This window comes from Bombina bombina, chromosome 1, assembly GCF_027579735.1.
Source record: "Bombina bombina isolate aBomBom1 chromosome 1, aBomBom1.pri, whole genome shotgun sequence".
Lineage (NCBI taxonomy): Eukaryota > Metazoa > Chordata > Amphibia > Anura > Bombinatoridae > Bombina > Bombina bombina.
Genome location: NC_069499.1, coordinates 1295290477 through 1295313336, shown reverse-complemented (window position 1 = coordinate 1295313336; position 22860 = coordinate 1295290477). Strand labels below are relative to the sequence as shown.

Here is a 22860-nt window from a genome sequence, read left to right as displayed (position 1 = left end):
GACGACATCTGGAGAGGTGCTGGTGCCTTTAATTGTTCTGTATAAGTCTTGCAGATAGCCTTGCAACGCAGTTGGTAGGATGCTCTCTGGAATTCCTCTGACACAAAGGTTATTCCTGAGACCTCTATTATCTAGGACTTCTATTTTTTCAAGAAGATTCTGAATGGTTTCTTCTTTGTTGTACATGAGTTGTGATAAATGTTGTACATCCTGGGTTGTTGTGTTATGACTCTCTTCCAGCGTAACTACTTTTTGATCTATGCGCATGAGATCTCTTTTCATTTCCTGGAATATATTTTTCATATCTGCCAGGGCTGACTTAATATCTTCCTTTGATGCTAGAAGCGTTAAATCTTCTCGTGTGATTTCTGAACATTGTATGGAGGATGTGGGAGCAATAGATAAAGCGACAGGGGTCTCCATTGGAGGTGGTGCATCATGAGAAGTTTTTGCATGTGATGACCCCTCTGCTGCCTTTAGGTATTGGTTTATCATTTTTAATTTAGGTTGTGTATCCACTTTTTGGGACCTTTTGGGTGGCATTCCCTCTTGGAAAGCTGATAGATTGTTCCTTTTGTGATGCCCTGTACTTGAGTGATTAGAGTGTTGGTTTTCTACAGATGTGTTAGCCTTGGTGCTTAGTATGTCGCCAATAGTTTAATTGATCTCCAATGCTGAAACATTAGGCCTTTTGCTGCTTTGCTGGATAAATTGTATTTATCAAAGTCTGTGACCTTTTTATGCCTAGATGACTGACAAGAAGGGGTAATATTTTGCTTTTGCCTTTATATTTTGTGTTTCTTATATTGCAAGGTCTTTTTAGCCACTTGTGCTGCTCAGAAGTGCCTGCTTTATATCAGCCTGTTTTCAGAGCCTAGCTTTTGCCTGCCTGGATGTTGCTTACTATTTGGGGCTTTAGTTCTTGCTTATTTGTGTGGTCAGCTCATTTAGAGGTAAGTCCCAGTAGTCTTGCTATTTTGTTTTCCCCTCTGCCTATTATTTTAAGTAGGACTTGATATCAATTTGCCCTCTTTATGTTGCCAGTCTGAACCTTTGGTGTGTCGCCTTTGCGGTGCCATGTGGCTGTCCGATGTGGAGCGGGTTTGGCTCCTATGTGCCCGACTGATGTGATCTACCTCTCCGGTGTGAGGGCCATTTTCCTGCTCTTCCTCCTCAAAGTGCTGCGGATCGGTCTGCCGGGTGGTCGCTATGAAGTTCAGTTGGAAGGACTGTGTATAGGACCTATCTCTACAACGTGGCCATTGTCTGATGGCGGAGTGGTGGTGATCTCAAATCCGGAACTGGTTGTGCCCCCTCACTATATGCATTTGCTTGCAGCTAATATGGGCTTGTGTATCTGGTTATGACAGCGGATACATCAAACTGGGGGATCAGGGCCAAGGAGCTATTCTAAATGTCGGCCATCTCGCTCCACGGCCAAGCTCCCCCCCACACACATTTTTATTTTTATTATTGATTTTATTAGTCTATAAACTACTGACATTTCTCCCAAATTCCAAATGAAAATATTGTCATTTAGAAAATGTATTTGCAGAAAATGACAACTGGTCTAAATAAAAATAAAAAGTTGCAGTGTTTTCAGACCTCAAATAATGCCAAGAAAATTTCATTTTTAAACAAAACAATAATCAAAGTCCACCAGCCTTTCACATTGCTGTTGAGTGACTTTATGTCACTCCTTGCGTGAAAATTTAAGCAGCTTGGCTTTGTTTGATGTCTTGTGACCATCCATCTTCCTCTTGATCACATTCCAGAGTTTTTTTTAATGGAGTTCAGGTCTGGAGATTGGGCTGGCCATGATATTGTTCTGATCTGATGGTTCTCCATCCACAGGTTAATTGACCTGGCTGTGTGGCATGGAGAATTGTCCTGCTGCAAAAAAACAATCCTCTGAGTTTGGGAACATTGTCAGAGCAGCAGAAAGCAAGTTTTCTTCCAGAATAACCTTGTATGTGGCTTAATTCATGTGTCGTTCACAAAGATAAATCTGGCTGATTCCAGCCTTGCTGAAGCACCCCCAGATCATCACCAATCCTCCTCAAATTTCACAGTGGGTGCGAGTCAATGTGGCTTGATTGAATCCATGTCTCCCTCTAACCATTAGATGACCAGGTGTTGGGCAAAGCTGAAATTTGACTCATCAGATAAGATTACCCTAATTCAGTACACAGGGTGAGAAATTTTAATTTAATTCTGCTGTGAATGGGTAGCCAGTGAATGAACTCACAGAGAGGTGCAGCAGATGCATATCAACGAGAAAGGTAGATTAGCCTGGCAGAGGCATTTAGGATGGAATGAAGGGGGTAGAGGTGGGAAAGAGGAAGGCCAGTGAGTAGACAAGTCGGGAAATTACAAGGGAGTTGACTGTTTGTATTGTGGTATCAGCGCTCAGAAACTGGCAAATTTTGGAAATATTGCATAGGTAGTTGAGGCAGGATGAAGAGAGCGATGGGATGTGGGTGCTGAAGAACAGTTTGGAGTCAAGGGTAACTCTGAGGCAGCGGGCTTGCAGTAATGGGTAGATAATGATGCCGTTGAGGGTGATAGAGAAGAAATCGGAGTGGAGCTAGAGTGGGGGATTAGAAGGAGCTCAGAAGGAACTCAGTCTTGGACATGTTAATCTTTAGGTGGTGAGAAGACATCCAGGAAGAAATTTCAGATAAGCAGTTGCTGACGTGAGAAAGGACAGAGGGAGACATAGCAGGGGTGGAGAGGTAGATCTGGGTGTCATCAGCATAGAGGTGATATTTGAAGCCATAGCTGTTAATCAGTTTAGCTAGTGAAGAAGTATAAATGGAGAAGAGTAGAAAACCCAGGACAGAGTCTTGAGGTACTTCAACAGACAGCGGCATTGAAGAGAGGGAGTCGCCAGCAAATGAGAAAGATAAGATTGGATCCAAGAGAGCTGTGTCACAGACACCAAGAGAGCTGAGGGTCTGTAGGAGGACGGGATGGTTAAAGGGACAGTCTACACTAAAATTGTTATTGTTTAAAAAGTTAGATAAAGCCTTTACTACCCATTCCCCAGCTGTGCAGAAACGACATTGCTAGATTAATATATTTTATAACATTTAAACCTCTAAATTTCTGTCTTTTTCAAATGCTCTATAGAGAGCCTCTTAATCACATGCTTTTTTTATTTGCTTTTTACAAAAGGAGACTGCTAGTTCATGTGAGCCATATAAAGTAGATAACAATGTGTTCACACCTGAGGAATTATTTAAGATTTAACACAACACAGTACTAAATGCAAGTCAATAGTCAATATATAGTCATGTGCTCAGGGGGCTGTTTTGATCAAAACAGCCAATAGGATGAAAGCTACTGAAATCCTATTGGCTGTTTAAATCAGCCAATAGGATTTCAGTAGCTCTCATCCTATTGGCTGCTTTGAATTTGAAGAATCAAATCGGCCAATAGGAATGCAAGGTACGCCATTTTGAAACGGCTACTTTGCATTCAACTTCAGTGTACGGTGGTGATCGTATGAAGAGATCGCTCCGCACAAGATGGGATCCGCTTCCAGGATTGCTCCACTCCGCCCCGCCGGGATGAAGATAGAAGACATCCCCGGGATGGATGAAGTCCTCGCCGCCTGGATGTTGCTAGGGACGTGGTGCCTGGTGTTCTGCTTGTTGCCTAGGGTAGAGTCGGCTCCTGTGTGCGTGCAGTGGTGACGTCATCGCCGCATGCTCCTTTCATTCTGAAGCCCGTCAGGATCTCCTGTGGTGCGAATCCTGCGCCTATGTAAGTTGCTGACTTTCTACCTATCACTGCCCGAGTATAGGTGTTACTTAGTGTGCTCCTAGGTGTGATTGTTACTGAATGCTGGATTGCCATAACATTATTAAACTCTGCCTGTCTGACTACTCTGCTTGCTTAACCCCTAAAGTACTGGATTGCCATAATTTTTTTTGTACTCTGCCTGTCTGACTACTCTGCTTGCTTAACCCTAAAATACTAGATTGCCATACAGTTGCTGAACTCTGCCTGTCTGACCACTCTGCCTGTTTAACCCTTGAACCATTGGATTGCTACAGTTACTGAACTCTGCCGATTTCCGCCTGTTTCCAGTCCTTCTGTTGGTTTACCCTTGAACTGCCTTGAACTACCGCTGGATTCCCTACCTGTTTCCGCCAAAGACTACCCTGCCTATTGTGAGTACTGATTACCTCATTTTGCAAACTTTCTCTGCTCTGGGATATTCTAGGATATATTTCAGCTTGACGCCGGGATAAGAAGACTACTGGCCAAGTTTGGTCTGATAGTGGAATATCCCACGAGCATTACATTATACTTGGGCCATGGACCCAAATGAGGCAGCAAGAGCAATTTATCTTCAAGGACGGATGTTGGGAACCCATACTGTACAGTTGCAGAGTGTGGAATCCAAACTAGAGGATATAACTGCTCAACTCTCCTCACTAGTTGCAGTGAAGGATACCGCTCCTATTGTTGTACCGCCAGTCTCTGCTCCTAGTACTGCAACTTCTTCCCCTGCTTCTGGAAGTATACACCCGGATGCCATTACCTGGACAAATATGAAGGTACTACTGACTGTAGGGGTTTTCTAACCAGTGCAGGCTGCACCTTTCGCAATGATCCTGACACCTTTCAGTCTCATCAGTCAAGGGTCACCTTTATCATTTCCTTACTGAAAGACAAAGCCCTAGCCTGTGCTCTCCCCCTTTTGGAACAGAACTCTGCACTCCTGAACAATGCTACTGCTTTCATTTCTGCATTATCTTCTGTGTTTGGGACTTCTGGCCGTACTTCTGCTGCAGGGTACTCTCTCCTGGATCTCCACCAGAGCAATAGAACTGTGGCACAATATGCCATCGAGTTTCGCACCTTGGCACTTGAGATCAGTTGGGATGGCAGTGCTCTCAAGGCAGCCTTTAGGAGAGGTCTGTATGCACCCATCAAAGATGAACTTACTTATTGTGATGCTCCTTCTTCCTTGGATGACATTATAGCTTTTTGTATCAGTCTAGACCAGGAGCGACAAGCTGAAAAAGACAGAACTCAGAGAATCCTTCCCTCCCGTCCTTCTATTTGTCCAGTCTCTGCACTATCCTCATACCCCTTTAACACCTCCTGTTAACCCCAGTAGAGGAACCCATGGATCTCTCCTCCTTCAAACCCACAGAGTCTGAAAGACAGAGAAGAAGGAGATTGAGACTATGCTTTTATTGTTGTTCTAACTCCCACCAACTAAAGAATTGTGACATTCGGCCGGGAAAGCCAATGCTTAGAGGATAACACTGGGGTACCTCTAAGCATGATCACTACTAAATCCCCTTCCTCCTCTTGGATCCTGGTACCTGTTACCCTTACCTTCCTTCAGAATTCTGTCCACACTCAAGCCTTCATTGATTCAGGGGCAGCTGGAAACTTTATGGATCACCGTTGTATGATTCAGGCTGGGTTGCCTCTTCTGCAGAAAAGATATTGTCTCAAAATAACTACTCTAGATGGCACTCCCCTTGGTTCAGGGTTCATCCATTTCGAGTCAGCGCCCCTGACCCTGACTATGGGAGTCCTTCATAATGAACAGATGCAGTTTGAGTTCATTCATTCCCCAGCACAGCCTGTCATCCTTGGTCTTCCTTGGCTTCGTATACACAATCCACAGTTCAACTGGGCTGAGGGACAATTGGCCTCCTGGGGTACCTCCTGCTTCCACTCCTGCCTTGAGAAGGTTACTCCTCTGCTCCACATCCCCATAGCCAGTCTACGGACCCCTTCAAGCTTTCCCTCAGTATATAAAAATAGAGGATAGAAGTCCTCAGAGGGTGCGCAGGGTGCTGACCAATTGACTGTCGAAAAGAACTCAAAGGCGATGGCTGCACTCCCAATATTCGGTCCCGATGGAATCCGGAGCTTATGAGAAAGGAGGGGAAGAGAGGCGCCCCAAACCATAAAACAGTATCGTAGTGTGATAATAAAAGAGCCCCTCACTGCCAAATAGCCCCGCTGATCTGGATACTCACAAGATAGGCGGCACGGATGACGTGCCTCTATGCGCAGGTCGGGACTGTTGTGAGTCGCCCGACTGACACACCTCCGTGGGCGTACGTCACTCCCCGTCCACCAATCAATAGGTACCTTTGCTAGGCTCGTATAACTCCAATACGATCCAGGGACACTGCCACAGAAGATATCAGAAAAACAGCTTCGTAGCACAGGCAGCGGGGTCTCGACTTAACGATGGGGGATGAAAAGGGGGATAGTAAAAAACGCCAGGATCGGACAGGTATATAAAACGTCTGTATTTATTTGGTAAAAGAAACAACAGCAACGCATTTCCCGGCTCAGAAGTGCCGCTTCATCAGGCTGTGTCATAATGAGCCTTTGCTGACAATAAATACCTTACAAACACCTGTTAAGGGGGCGTACCTAACAAGTCATACCTGTCTTCCTGTTCTAAAATTAACCTGTTCATCACCAGCAGTAACAAAGTTAAAACATACTATGGTGGATACATCAACCATTAAAACAATGATAAATGGTACATCATCTGGCATTAAGTAACTATTATATTACATGACATATACATATACCGTTAACAATAAAAAATATATAAAAAATAATAAATAAAAAGTCCATTATATTATGAGAGTGTATCTATTTACTCATAGGGAACTTCAGTATAACAGCATTAGTGGAAAAAATAAAGACCAATAGTATTCTAATAAAAAATTACAAATTCAAGAACCCCATAATGCAAGTGGAAAATATATTAGTAACCCTAGAAATTGGCTGTTCGGTATATAATAAGAATACAACATTATTAACAGAGGGGGCTAAAATGGTGGTACAACACTGCCACTCATAAAAATTAGTTACAGGGGACCTTACAAATGGAGCTAAATCTCAAAACATATTGAGTAAATAAATGGTCACTGATGGTACTGTAAAGTATAATGAGACTATATTACATTACCTGCTGAATCTATAAGCCTACATAAGATGGAAATATTGTGATAATGATATCTGAGAGAGAAAGGTACTCACTGGACCACACAGATTCTTCAAAACGCTGCCAAATCAATATTGAGATTCAGGCCATTGGGATGAAGACTCCCTAGGGTGTGGATCCAGTAGGTCTCCCTCTGTCTCAATCGGGACATTCTATTATATAAGTGTGATACTGGGATAAATTCTATTGGACAAATACTGAAGCATTCTACATAGCCATTATGATGGTAATTACAGTGTCTGGGGACGCTATGGTTCTTTAGACTCTTTTTCATATTTCTCAGATGTTCTGACCATCTGATACTGAGCCTTCTAGAAGTTCTACCTACATACTGTACCCCCACAAACACAAGACAATAGATATATTACATATCTGGATGCACATGTGATGTGGCCAATAATGGAAAAAAGTTTGCCTGTGACATTTGATTGGAACATGGTTTGTTTATGTGTAATTTTACAGCATAATTTACAGTTTTTCATCTTACATCTATATGAGCCTATCGGTAAAGAACCTATCTTATGGCCATTGATCTTAGTTTTATGTTTGACTACCTTACTAGGGGCCAACATTGATTTTAGACTGGGTGCCTTTCTATAAACTATATTTGGCTTTTCAGTCAAAATCTTTCCCCAAAATTGGGTATTTTTGGAGGATTCTCCAGTGTTTTATTTATTATCTGATGTATTGTTTTGTGGTGACGATTGTATTCAGTGATAAAGGGGATACATTTTTCCATAAAATCATTTTCATCTTTTTTTGGCTGTACATTAGGTTTTTCTAAAATAGTCTTCTCTTTTGTCTTTCTTGGCTCTTTTATAGCCGTTTTCTATAATATGTGAAGGATAATGTTTCTCATTGAAACGTTCTTTTAATATTAAGCTTTGTACTTCATAGTCCCCCAGGGTACTGCAGTTACGACCTCAGTATATGCAGATTTCACAGATGTGTTTGAAAAGAAGGCAGCCGATGTGCTGCCACCCCCACCGTCCTTACGACTGCAAAATTGACCTCTTTCCTGGAGCCCCACTTCCTAAAGGGAGGACCTTATCCCTCTCTCCAAAGCTGAAACCAAGTCCATAGAGGAGTAAATCCAAGAGAACCTAGCTAAAGGTTTAATTCGCCCTTCCTCCTCTCCTGCTGGGGTTGGCTTCTTTTTCATCAGTAAGAAGGATGGTGGGTTCAGACCCTGTATCGACTACAGGGCCTTAAACAACATCACTATCAAGAATAGCTATCCCATTCCTTTGATCACTAAACTGTATGATTCACTTCAAAATGCTCGCTACTTCACCAAGCTGGACCTACGTGGGGCATACAATCTGATTTGTATCTTCCCAGGGCACGAATGGAAGACCACCTTCAACCCAAGATCAGGGAATTACGTGTAATGCCCCTGCAGTCTTCCAGGCATTTGTCAACGATGTCTTCTGTGACCTCAATCGCACTGTCATCGTCTACCTGGATGATATCCTTATTTTCTCCTCCACACTGGAGGAACATCATAAACACACGAGACAGGTACTTCTACGTCTTAGAGACAATTCTCTGGTAGCCAAACTAGAAAAATGTGAGTTTGCGACTTTGCGCAAGTTCCGATCCAGTTCCTTGGTTATGTCATCTCGAAAGAGGGTTTTGCCATGGATCCTGCTAAGCTCACAGCAGTTCTGGAATGGCTTCAACCCACTTCATTAAAGGAACTAGGGAGATTCTTGGGGTTCTCCAATTATTACCGCAAGTTTATAGAGAACTTTTCCCAAACAGTCGCTCCACTCACTGAATTGACAAAACGGAACAGAAACTGTAAACATTGGCCTCCTGAAGCCATAAATGCCTTCTCTCGTCTGAAAAAAAGCCTTCTGTTCTGTTCCTGTGCTCCGCCATCCTGATCCTGACCTACAGTTCACTTTAGAGGTTGATGCCTCTGAGATAGGGGCTATAGCAGTTCTAACCCAAAGGGATCCTTTAACCTCCAAGTCGCACCCTTTAGCCTTTTTCTCTAAACGCTTTACTCCTGCAGAGAGGAATTACGAAGTGGGTAATTGTGAACTCTTAGTCATTAAGATGGCCTTGACTCAATGGTGTCATTGGCTAGAGGGCACCACCAATCCCATTCCGATTCTCACTGACCACAAGAATCTGACTTACCTAGAGACTGCTCATCGACTCAATCCTCGACAGGCCAGATGGGCCTTGTTCTTCTCCCGTTTTAACTTTGTGGTCTCTTATCTTCCTGGGACCAAAAACAAGAAGGCTGATGTCCTTTCCCATTTGTTTCCTTACTCTAGTGATTCCTCTGACGCTCCTATTGAACACATCATAACCCCTCCTGTGTGATTGCTCAACTGAACACCACCCTTTTTCAAAGACTGCAATGTGCCCAGTCTACAAAGCCTCCTGAAGCCCCCATGGCTCCAAATATCCTTTTTGTACCTATGAATCTACGCACTCCTGTGCTTTCCTGGGCTCATAATAGTAAACTTTCAGGACATCCAGGTTTGATAAGGATTTTTAAGCTTCTTTCCTAACATGTATGGTGGCCTACTATGAAGTCTGACTCTCAGGATTATGTGAAAGCCTGCATGACTTGTGCTGCCAACAAAACTCCCCCGGTCCCTTGCCTCCTAGCTTGATCCAACCATTGTCCATTCTCAAACAACCATGGACACACATAACACTGGACTTCATTGTGGACCTCCCTTCTTCTGACCATCATACGATTATCTGGGTTGTGGTGGATTGATTTTCCAGACTGGATCATTTTGTACCCTTAAAAAACTGCCTTCTGCCAAAAATTATCGTCTCTTCTTCTCTTGCATGTGGTACAACTTCATGGCATTCCTGTGAATATTGTTTCCGACAGAGCTCCACAATTCATCTCTACCTTTTGGAGAGCCTTTTGCAAGTTAATTTGGAACCACTGTTTCCTTGTCTTCTGGCTACCATCCTCAGACTAATGGGCTAACTGAGAGAGTAAATCAGGATCTCGAGGCCAATCTTAGAACCTTTGTTAATTCTCTCCATACCAACTGGTCTGAGTTGTTACCCCTAGCTGAGCTGGCAAGGAACACTCATTGGCACTCTTCTCTACGATGTTCTCCATTTCAAGACACAGCAGGTTATCAACCTTGTGTCTTCCCTCTTTCTGCTCAGTCCACAGGGGTTCCTGCTGCAGACCGACACGTTACTAATCTCACCACTCATTGGCAATGTATTCACTCTCAGTTACGTTCAGCTGTCTCTAGATACAAGAGGTTTGCTGATCATCATAGAGCTTCTGTACGTGACATCTAGGTAGGTGAACGTGTTTGGGTCTCTACTCTACATATTTGTCTACATCAACCCAGTCACATATTAGGGCCTAGGTTTATCAGTCCTTACAAACTCCTGAAAAGACTGTCTTTTGTTGACTACAAAGTGGCCTTGCCCAAAACCCTGTGCATACACCCAGTCTTCCACATCTCACTACTCAAGCCTTACATCAAGGATAGATATACCTGGCTCCGAACTCTTCCTACTCCGCTCCTGGTTCGTGGTGACCCTGAATATAAGGTTGCTATGATCCTGGACTCCAGATACAGGCGCAGACAACTGCAGTATCTGGTACATTGGAAGGGTTACTCTGTGGCGGATCGTTCTTGGATTCTGCCCGTGATGTGCATGCTCCATCTTTGGTTCTCCAGATTCCATGCTGCTCATCCTTTGAGGCTTACTCTGGTTCCCAGAGGGAACCCTTGAGAGAGGGGCTAGGTCATGCCGCGCCGCTCTAGCTGTTGCTAGGGAACGCAGCACCTGCTGTTGTGCTCGTTGCCTAGGATAGAGTCCAGCTCCTGTGTGCGTGCGGCGGTGACGTCATCGCCGCACGCTCCTTTCATTCTGAAGCAGGTCATGATATCCTGTTGCACGAATCCTGCGCCTACGTAAGTTGCTCACTTTCTACCTATCACTGCCCAAGTATAGGTGTTACTTTGTGTGCTCCTGGGTGTGATTGTTACTGCATACTGGATTGCTATAACGTTATTAAACTCTGCCTGTCTGACTACTCTGCTTGCTTAACCCTAAAATACTGGATTGCCATACAGTTGCTGAACTCTGCCTGTCTGACCACTCTGCCTGTTTAACCCTTGAACCATTGGATTGCTATACTGTTACTGAACTCAGCCTGCCTGACCATTCTATTGATTGATTCGTGAACTGTAATTATTGGATTTCCTTTGTTGCCGATTCCTGCCTGCATTACACTCGCCGCCTGGATGAAGATGGATGTCCAGACTTCACAAACCGTGAGTAGATCTTCTGGGGTTAGTGTTAGTTTTTTTGTTTTTTTTGGGGTGTTTGTTTTTTTGGGGGTGTTTTTTTTTTTTAAGATTAGGGTTTGGGCTTTGAAAAAATACTTAACGTCCTTTTAAGGGCAATGCCCATACAAATGCCCCTTTAGGGGCAATGGGTAGCTTAGGTTTTTTTAGAGTTAGGTTTTTTATTTTGGGGGGGTTGGTTGGGTGGTGGGTTTTACTGTTGGGGGGACTTTGTATTTTTTTACAGGTAAAAGAGCTGATTTCTTTAGGGCAATGCCCTACAAAAGGCCCTTTTAAGGGCTACTGGTAGTTTATTGTAAGCTAGGGGGGTTGTTTATTTTGGGAGGGGCTTTTTATTTGTATAGGGCTATTAGATTAGGTTGTAATTGTTTTTATTTTTGATAATTTTGTTTATTTTTTGTAATCTTAGTGTTTTTTATTTTTCGTGATTTTAGTATTAATTTTTTTGGTAAACTCACGGCTAGATTTAGAGTTCTGCGGCCAAAGGGGTGCGTTAGCTACGCGTGCTTTTTTCTGCCGCACCTTTAAAATAACTCTGGTATTGAGAGTCCCACAGAATGGCTGCGTTAGGCTCCAAAAAAGGAGCGTACAGCATATTTAACGCCACTGCAACTCTCGATACCAGAGTTGCTTACGGAAAGCGGCCAGCTTCAAAAACGTGCTCGTGCACGATTCCCCCATAGGAAACAATGAAGCAGTTTGATCTTAAAAAAACCTAACACCTGCAAAAAAGCCGCGTTCAGCTCCTAACGCAGCCCCATTGTTTGCTATGGGGAAACACTTCCTACGTCTGCACCTAACACTCTAACATGTACCCCGAGTCTAAACACCCCTAACCTTACACTTATTAACCCCTATTCTGCCGCCCCCGCTATCGCTGACCCCTGCATATTATTATTAACCCCTAATCTGCCGCTCCGTAAACCGCCGCTACTTAAATTATCCCTATGTACCCCTAATCTGCTGCCCCTAACACCGCTGACCCCTATATTATATTTATTAACCCCTAATCTGCCCCCCACAATGTCGCCTCCACCTGCCTACACTTACTAACCCCTAATCTGCCGACCGGACCGCACCGCTATTATAATAAAGTTATTAACCCCTAATCCGCCTCACTAACCCTATAATAAATAGTATTAACCCCTAATCTGCCCTCCCTAACATCGCCGACACCTAACTTCAAACATTAACCCCTAATCTGCCGACTAGAGCTCACCGCTATTCTAATAAATGTATTAACCCCTAAAGCTAAGTCTAACCCTAACACTAACACCCCCCTAAATTAAATATAATTTACATCTAATGAAATTAATTAACTCTTATTAAATAAATTATTCCTATTTAAAGCTAAATACTTACCTGTAAAATAAACCCTAATATAGCTACAATATAAATTATAATTATATTGTAGCTATTTTAGGATTAATATTTATTTTACAGACAACTTAGTATTTATTTTAACCAGGTACAATAGCTATTAAATAGTTAATAACTATTTAATAGCTAAAATAGTTAAAATAATTACAAATTTACCTGTAAAATAAATCCTAACCTAAGTTACAATTAAACCTAACACTACACTATCAATAAATTAATTAAATAAAATACCTATAATTATCTACAATTAAACCTAACACTACACTATCAATAAATAAATTAAATACAATTCCTAAAAATAAATACAATTAAATAAACTAACTAAAGTACAAAAAATAAAAAAGAACTAAGTTACAAAAAATAAAAAAATATTTACAAACATTAGAAAAAATATTACAACAATTTTAAACTAATTACACCTACTCTAAGCCCCCTAATAAAATAACAAAGACCCCCCAAAATAAAAAAATGCCCTACCCTATTCTAAATTACTAAAGTTCAAAGCTCTTTTACCTTACCAGCCCTGAACAGGGCCCTTTGCGGGGCATGCCCCAAGAAGTTCAGCTCTTTTGCCTGTAAAAAAAAACATACAATACCCCCCCCCAACATTACAACCCACCACCCACATACCCTAATCTAACCCAAACCCCCCTTAAATAAACCTAACACTAAGCCCCTGAAGATCTTCCTACCTTGAGTCGTCTTCACCTAGCCGAGCCAAATTCTTCATCCAAGCGGAGCAAGAAGAGGTCCTCCATCCGGTAGAAGTCTTCATCCAATCGGGGCAAGAAGAGGTCCTCCATCCGGTAGAAGTCTTCATCCAAGCGGGGCAGAAGAGGTCATCCATCCGATTGAAGTCTTCATCCAAGCGGCATCCATCCGGAGCAGAGCGGCAGCATCCTGAAGACCTCCGACGCGGAACATCCATCCTGGTCGACGACTGAACGACGAATACGGTTCCTTTAAATGACGTCATCCAAGATGGCGTCCCTCGAATTCCGATTGGCTGATAGGATTCTATCAGCCAATCGGAATTAAGGTAGGAATATTCTGATTGGCTGATGGAATCAGCCAATCAGAATCAAGTTCAATCCGATTGGCTGATCCAATCAGCCAATCAGATTGAGCTCGCATTCTATTGGCTGTTCGATCAGTTTATTTAAGGGGGGTTTGGGTTAGATTAGGGGTATCTGGGTGGTGGGTTGTAATGTTGGGGGGGGTATTGTATGTTTTTTTTTACAGGCAAAAGAGCTGAACGTCTTGGGGCATGCCCCCACAAAGGGCCCTGTTCAGGGCTAGTAAGGTAAAAGAGCTTTGAACTTTAGTTATTTAGAATAGGCTAGGGCATTTTTTTATTTTGGGGGTCTTTGTTATTTTATTAGGGGGCTTAGAGTAGGTGTAATTAGTTTAAAATTGTTGTAATATTTTTCTAATGTTTGTAAATATTTTTTTATTTTTTGTAACTTAGTTCTTTTTTATTTTTTGTACTTTAGTTAGTTTATTTCATTGTATTTATTTGTAGGAATTGTATTTAATTTTATTTATTGATAGTGTAGTGTTAGATTTAATTGTAGATAATTATAGGTATTTTATTTAATTAATTTATTGATACGTGTAGTGTTAGGTTTAATTGTACACTTAGGTTAGGATTTATTTTACAGGTAAATTTGTAATTATTTTAACTATTTTAGCTATTAAATAGTTATTAAACTATTTAATAGCTATTGTACCTAGTTAAAATAAATACAAAGTTACCTGTAAAATAAATATAAATCCTAAAATAGCTATAATATAAATATAATTTATATTGTAGCTATATTAGGATTTATTTTACAGGTAAGTATTTAGTTTTAAATAGGAATAATTTATTTAAGAAGAGTTAATTAATTTCGTTAGATTAAAATTATATTTAATTTAGGGGGAGTGTTAGGGTTAGACTTAGCTTTAGGGGTTAATACATTTATTAGAATAGCGGTGAGCTCCAGTCGGCAGATTAGGGGTTAATAATTGAAGTTAGGTGTCGGCGACGTTAGGGAGGGCAGATTAGGGGTTAATACTATTTATTATAGGGTTATTGAGGCGGGAGTGAGGCGGATTAGGGGTTAATAACTTTATTATAGTAGCGGTGCGGTCCGCTCGGCAGATTAGGGGTTAATAAGTGTAGGCTGGTGGAGGCGACGTTGAGGTGGGCAGATTAGGGGTTAATAAATATAATATAGGGGTCGGCGGTGTTAGGGGCAGCAGATTAGGGGTACATAAGTATAACGTAGGTGGCAGTCGGCAGATTAGGGGTTAAAAAAATTTAATTGAGTGGCGGCGATGTGGGGGGGCCTTGGTTTAGGGGTACATAGGTAGTTTATCGGTGTTAGTGTACTTTAGAGCACAGTAGTTAAGAGCTTTATAAACCGGCGTTAGCCCAGAAAGCTCTTAACTACTGACTTTTTTCTGCGGCTGGAGTTTTGTCGTTAGATTTCTAACGCTCACTTCAGACACGACTCTAAATACCGGAGTTAGAAAGATCCCATTGAAAAGATAGGATACGCGATTGACGTAAGGGGATCTGCGGTATGGAAAAGTCGCGGCTGGAAAGTGAGTGTTAGACCCTTTCCTGACTGACTCCAAATACCAGCGGTAGCCTAAAACCAGCGTTAGGAGCCTCTAACGCTGGTTTTCACGGCTACCGCCAAACTCTAAATCTAGGCCTTAGCTTTTTTAAATTTTTCATAGGATTTGTTTTTTTTTTGTTGTAATTTTATTTTTTATTTTTTTCGTAGTATTAGGTTTTTTAAATTTGTAATTTAGATATTTTAATTGGTAGTTTTTGTATTTATTAGAATAGTTATGTTAGGTTCATTTATAGTTTAAAGTTAGGTTTATTTTTATTTCACAGGTAAGTTTTTATTTATTTTTAGATAGTTATATTGTAATTTTAATTTAAAGTTAGGGGGGGTGTTAGGTTTAGGGGTTAATAGTTTAATTTAGTGCACTGCGATATGGGAGGCCAGAAGTTTAGGGGTTAATAACTTTATTGGCGGCAATGTCGGGGAGCAGTGGAATAGGGGTGGCGGCAATGTCGGGAGCTGCACAATAGGGGTTAATAACTTTATTATAGAGGCGGCGATGTCAGAGAGCAGCGGAATAGGGGTTAATAACTTTATTATAGTGTCGGCGATGTCAGGGAGTGGCGGAATAGGGGTTAATAACTTTATTATAGTGGCAGCGATGTCAGGAAGCGGCGGAATAGGGGTTAATCATTTTTATTAGTGTCGGGGGCGGCGGATTAGGGGTGTTTAGGCTTGGGGTTTATGTTGGTGTTAGGGTTTAAACATAACTTTTTTCACCATAGACATCAATGGGGTTGCTTTACAGTGATTGCCATTCCGCACTTAAGGTGTTTTTTCTAACACTCTCTCCCCAATGATGTCTATGGGGAACGCGTGCACAAGCACGTCAAAGCAGCCCTTGGCTTTTGTGCGGTATGGAGCTTAACGCCACCATATCGCACGCACAAAGAGGCTTTTCAGAAACTCGTAATGGCAGCGCTATAGGGGGTGAAATAACGCAACTTTTGTTGCGTTCGTTTCACACCCTGTTTAGCGCAAAACTCGTAATCTAGGTGATAGAAAGGAGATACATTTGTATTACTGACGAGTTATTATAAATACCCCATATTTTTGCAGTGAACTTATTGAATCTACACTGTTTTAATTCATTAAAGGTACATCATATTCAAAATTTTAATGTATATATAGTGCATTTCAGTTTTGAATAGAAGCATATTTGCAATATACAGGTCGAAACCCCTTTATCCAAGCTGCTCGGGTTCAGAAAAGGTTTAGATTTCCGAAAACCCTTTATCCAAGATGCTCGGGTTCAGAAAAGGTTTAGATTTCCGAATATTTTGGAATATTTGCATCTGTTAAATGGGACAGTTTGGAGAGGGGGAGGAACCAATTGTAAACAAGAATATCATTGAGGAAACATTTACATGTCATAATAAAGATTATACAATAGTTGCCAACATTTTAAAAAAATTTCCAGGGACACTTTCCAGCTATCAATTACCTGTATGAAATTTTTTACCACACCCCCTGCCCTAAAGTTCCGCCCACTTTGCCAAACCCACATAATTAGCATAGTTTAGCCCCGCCTATTTATTATAGTGCAGATTATATATATATATATATATATATATATATATATATATATAAAATATGAAACTAAAAGGTATAGAACAAATGAGGGAATATGCACTATAGCCATATTTTTAGTGCTACTTAGTAGATGACTAGTATAGCTGTTGCTGATCAAAAGATTAATTCTCTATTAACAGAAAGTAGTTTAGATTTTGACCATTATCTTTACACCTGATTTATTCTTTTGCAAAAGCAGCTCATTGTCACCCAGATCTGTACAGTGTGTATTAACCCATCACTAGCAGCAGCTCATTGTCACTTAGATCTGTACAGTGTGTATTAACCCATCACTAGCAGCAGCTCATTATCACCCAGATCTGTACAGTGTGTATTAACCCTTCACTAGCAGCAGCTCATTATCACCCAGATATGTACAGAGTGTATTAACCCTTCACTAGCAGTAGCTCATTGTCACCCAGATCTGTACAGTGTATTACCCATTCACTAGCAGAAGCTCATTATCACCCAGATCTGTACAGTGTGTATTAACCCTTCACTAGCAGCAGCTCATTGTCACCCAGATATGTACAGTGTTTATTAACCCTTCACTAGCAGCAGCTCATTGCCACCCAGATATGTACAATGTGTATTAACCCTTCACTAGCAGCAGATCATTGTCACCCAGATCTGTACAGTGTGTATTAACCCTTCACTATCAGCAGATCATTGTCACCCAGATATGTACAGAGTGTATTAACCATTCACTAGAAGCAGCTCATTATCACCCAGATCTGTACAGTGTGTATTAACCCTTCACTAGCAGCAGCTCATTGCCACACAGATATGTACAATGTATATTAACCCTTCACTAGCAGCAGATCATTGCCACCCAGATATGCACAATATGTATTAATCCTTCACTAGCAGCAGATCATTGTCACCCAGATCTGTACAGTGTGTATTAACCCTTCACTATCAGCAGATCATTGCCACACAGATATGTACAATGTATATTAACCCTTCACTAGCAGCAGATCATTGCCACCCAGATATGCACAATATGTATTAATCCTTCACTAGCAGCAGATCATTATCACCCAGATCTGTACAATGTGTATTAACCCTTCACTAGCAGCAGCTCATTATCACCCAGATCTGTACAGTGTGTATTAACCCTTCACTAGCAGCAGCTCATTGCCACACAGATATGTACAATGTATATTACCCTTCACTAGCAGCAGATCATTGCCACCCAGATATGCACAATATGTATTAATCCTTCACTAGCAGCAGATCATTGTCACCCAGATCTGTACAGTGTGTATTAACCCTTCACTATCAGCAGATCATTGTCACCCAGATCTGTGTATTAACCATTCACTAGCAGCAGCTCATTATCACCCAGATCTGTACAGTGTATTAACCCTTCACTAGCTGCAGCTCATTAATACCCAGATCTGTACAGTGTGTATTAACCCTTCACTAGCAGCAGCTCATTATCACCCAGATCTGTACAGTGTATTAACCCTTCACTAGCAGCAGCTCATTTATCACCCAGATCTGTACAGTGTGTATTAACCCTTCACTAGCAGCAGCTCATTGTCACCCAGTTCTGTACAATGTGTATTATTAACCATTCACTAGAAGCAGCTCAATGTCATCCAGATCTATACAGTGTATTAACCCTTCACTAGCAGCAGCTCATTGTCACCCAGATCTGTACAATGTGTATTATTAACCATTCACTAGCAACAGCTCAATGTCACCCAGATCTGTACAGTGTATTAACCCTTCACTAGCAGCAGCTCATTGTCACCCAGATCTGTACAATGTGTATTATTAACTCTTCACTAGCAGCAGCTCACTCACTGTCACCAGATCACAGAGCTAACAGTGACAACAGGAGTGCAATACTGATAAACCCCCAAAGCTCATACTATCTCACTGTCCTCTAAACTAACTGAGTTATTCACTCACCTCACTACAGCTGCTAAATACCCTGCACAAACAGATCCTAGCACCAATTTCACATTATTTTTCCATGGTGATTGATAAATGATCCATAGATCATCTGTGTGAAGAATGTTTGATCTGAATCAGGAGCAGGAAGTTCCCCACGGCAAGAAGCTCTGTAAACAAGCAGCTAGACATGTAGTTTCCTGCTATGCTTCACTTTGACAGTGACACCTGCTGGCGGAACTTGGAATTGCAGCAAAATCGTGTTTTTTTTTTTTTAAATAACACAGGGAAGAATGCAGGGACAATCCGGGACAATTAAATTGCAGGGACAGGGTCCCAAATTCCGGGACTGTCCCGGGAAAAATGGGACTATTGACAACTATGTTATACATGTAAGCTAAAGGTAGTTTTATATCATTTGTATTACTTTTGTATACACAGCACCCTCAGAAAGATAGTACAGTACTGTAATCAGAAAGGTAATATTTTTTTTTTTAAATAAATGTAGACTTTAATTTCCATTTTAGAACACAAAAAAACAAACAAACCATAGTTAGCAGAGAAGATTAAATATTAATTAAAACGTTTGGATTTTGGAATTCTGGATTTGGGGATTTGTACCTCTGTTTGTATTATCATACATGCTTCTAGTGAAATTACTGTTTCAGGAGCATATCATCAAATGTGTGTGTCCAGTGCACTTGCATTCAAACATTACACCTGCTCAGAGAGCTGCTGATAACATTTGCTACTATGTCACTTTAAAATCTATAGATCTCTGCAGTCTTTTTTCCCTACGTCACATAATTTGCTTCCATGATGGTCTGTGAATACCTCTGTGAGAACCTACCTTGAAAAGTCTCGTAAATACGTTTCTTACAGGTTTAAAACTAAAAGTTTCTTTTTCATCTTACACTATATGTAATTTGGATAGTGTAAATAATTCAGTTATTCACTTATTCAGAAGAAATATAATAGCTTAGAAAACTAAGCCAAAAATGCCCAGAGCAGCATACCATGGGCCCCATTTATCAAGCTGAGAAAGCAGCTTTAGGGCTCCAGCATTTTATTCTCGCCTGAAACTAGAGTTAATCAGCAGCTTAAACTCTCCACCACCAAAAATGCAACGGATTGAAGTTAGACCTAAAGGCACAGTCTACACCAGAGTTTTTATTGTTTAAAAAGATAGATAATCCCTTTATTACCCATTCCCTAGTTTTGTACAACCAACGCAGTTATATAAATACACTTTTTACCTCTCTGATTACCTTGTACCTAAGCCTCTTCAAACTACACACTTATTTCAGTTCTTTTGACAGACATCCACTTTAGCCAATCAGAGCTAGCTCACCTGAACTCCACGTGCGTGAGCACAGTGTTATCTATATGACGCACATGAACTAACACCCTCTAGTGGTGAAAAACTGTCAAAATGCCCTGAGACAAGAGGCGGTCTTCAAGGGCTTAGAAATTAGCATATGAACCTCCTAGGTTTAGCTTTCAACTAAGAATACCAAGAGAACAATGCAAAATTGGTGATAAAATTATTTGGAAAATTGTTTAAAATGACATTCTCTATCTGAATCATGAACGTTTATTTTGGACTAGACTGTCCCTTTAACATTCTTAACTTGATGCATTTTCAGTATCTCATCTTGGATGCCTTCCCACTATCTACAACTCAGTACCTCTATTATTGAGCTCCCACGCACACATAAAGCATTAATCACTTTAACCTCCCATGGCAATGCCATGGGTCTTATTTGATTTATTTATATTATTTGTTACCTCTCATATACAGTCTTTAGCCACATACAACAATTTTCCTTTCAAAATTATCTTGATTTTCTCCCATAGGACTTGGCAAAAATCCTTGACAATATAGCCCAATCCTTTATTGTCTCCCAACATACCATCTGTCCCTAATTCAATTAAAAAAACTCTGCCAGCTCATCTTCCTTACCTTCATTTTCTGGCATAGTTGATTTGGGCTGTGTGAGTTGGTTGTAAAGGAAGACTTTACTATTGACTTGTATTTAGAGAACAGCTAACATAACAATTTATATCTAAGTAGGCTGTTTAACCCAAGTTGGCTTAAAGTCAGAGCTCTCTCATAGTTCTATGGATTACTTCCAGTCTTTATGTTTATCACAGGTAACAAGTTTCCTAAAAAATATCAATATGATCTCATCCAAATGAGCAATCCAGTCCTAAAATATCTAATCAATAAGATATTTATGCAGCTAGCTAGAAAATAGGAATACACATTTGGTTGACACTATCATTCTTACAGAGACAAATCCACAAGAATCATTTACATATGTGACAGTTTATTTTCTCATACTTCAGATTACAGATTACAGTATAAAAAATGTTTGCCCAAAGATCCCTTTTGTAAAAAAAAAAAAAAAAAATTATAATTAATACAATAAATACAAAATGTGTTGTGTAATCTTTATAACAGGCTGTCTCTGGGCTGCAAGAATTACTAGAAACATTGAAAGATTTTAATACATTAAAGGGTTTAAGGGGATTAAACGGTTTTAAAGGTTTTTAACAAACATTTGAATACATCACAATTTTTTTTGTTGTGTTGGCAGAAGTTTTTTTTTATCTGAGGTACAGTAAACACGTTATCTGCTAACATAGACAAGAACGTCTTCAGAGATTCCTGTACATAACATATCCCATACGTATTTCAGCTGCAATAGCATATGTGCTACTGTTGACACATAAGTCTACCTTTTCTATACAACTAATAAGATTGTAGAAATATAAGACATTCCTACTTAAACAATGCTGTGTTGGAAGATATAATAAAATTATCTTATTTTCATGGAAACAAATCTGGTGTATTATTATCAATTTTCTCTTTTCAGTCTATGTTATGCTGTCTTCTGTTTTATGACTCCTGGGGAAAGAATGGTTTATCTTTAAACAATATTTATATTTAATGTAACATATAATACATATAATTCTATGTCTCAAAAAGCAGTTCTATTAAAACAGTAATACATAGAGAAAAGATAAATTAATTTGAACATTGGGATCCTTCTTTTTACATACAACACGTAAACAGAGAGTCATTGAGGTTTTTCGCTTTTTAATAAATCAGTCATTGGAATAAACAAGAGGATAAATTTACCACTGGGACAAGCTTTCCCCTTTATATAGATGACTGTTGCAGGGTTATTGTATCTGCCTGCAGATTCTTGTAGATGCATATGACACTATGATGTATTTCATCGTTCTATGTATATATCACTACAAATCATCCTCTTCGGTGTATAAGTAGAGCTTTCGTAGAGTACCAAACTTTGGCCCCCAGTCTTCCATATCCTCAGACACCATATCTTCATCTCCTCCAGATGATGCCAGTGTACTGAGACTGCCAGCTGGTGACCCCTCTCCTTCCATGTCATACACCTTTAAGCTGTCACGGGAGAGCATTTCTTGGATATAGGCATTGTCTTGAGCTATATCATTGAAAAATCGGTCAAAATCTCCACTGGTAAAAGAACAATTCAGTTTTGATGCAGAGAGTTGTGACGGCTCCTTCTGGCTGACACAGAACTCGTAATTGCAGCTGAAGGGGCCATTTAGATTTAGCATTCCAGTCTTCCTGCACAAGGAGTCTGCTGGGCTGCTCTGGAGGGACAACTGGAGTTCTGTCATGTTGAATGCATCCTGCAGGGAACAATCATTCTAATTAAACCTGATTGTTAAGTCACATAGCAATACTGTGGTTGGACTGAAAGCTGGAACACTTACAATTCACACTATACCATCTTTGTCTGACATAAAGCCTGGTGCCAAAATGTACCCTTCAGTGAATTTTATCTGGTCCTTAACTTTTCTATTCCACACTAGCCTGCTCCCTATTTAATTTGTGATACTGGAGAATGGTCCATTTTCAGTTAAGATATAGCAAAGTGAAATTTTGAGCTAATAAAAATTTATAATATTTGTTCACAGGTTCTTCATGTGAAATTTAAAAAAATCTGGCTCCACTTTTGAAAAATTAGGTTGGATGTCACTGCATTTTACCATTCAAGATGATTGTGTA

General features: G+C 40.5%; 1 protein-coding gene across 1 annotated transcript in view; it reads right to left on the bottom strand.

Annotated features, from left to right (window-relative positions):
- Nucleotides 1-21107: 21107 nt before the first annotated feature.
- The window catches only part of LOC128664439 (putative neural-cadherin 2), a 48795-nt gene continuing 47042 nt past the window's right edge, over nucleotides 21108-22860 (bottom strand). The window contains exon 10 of the mRNA XM_053719273.1: nucleotides 21108-22481. Within this exon, the coding sequence (XP_053575248.1) occupies nucleotides 22059-22481 (423 nt within the window). The 3' untranslated portion in view covers nucleotides 21108-22058. The remainder of the gene's footprint in view (nucleotides 22482-22860) is intronic.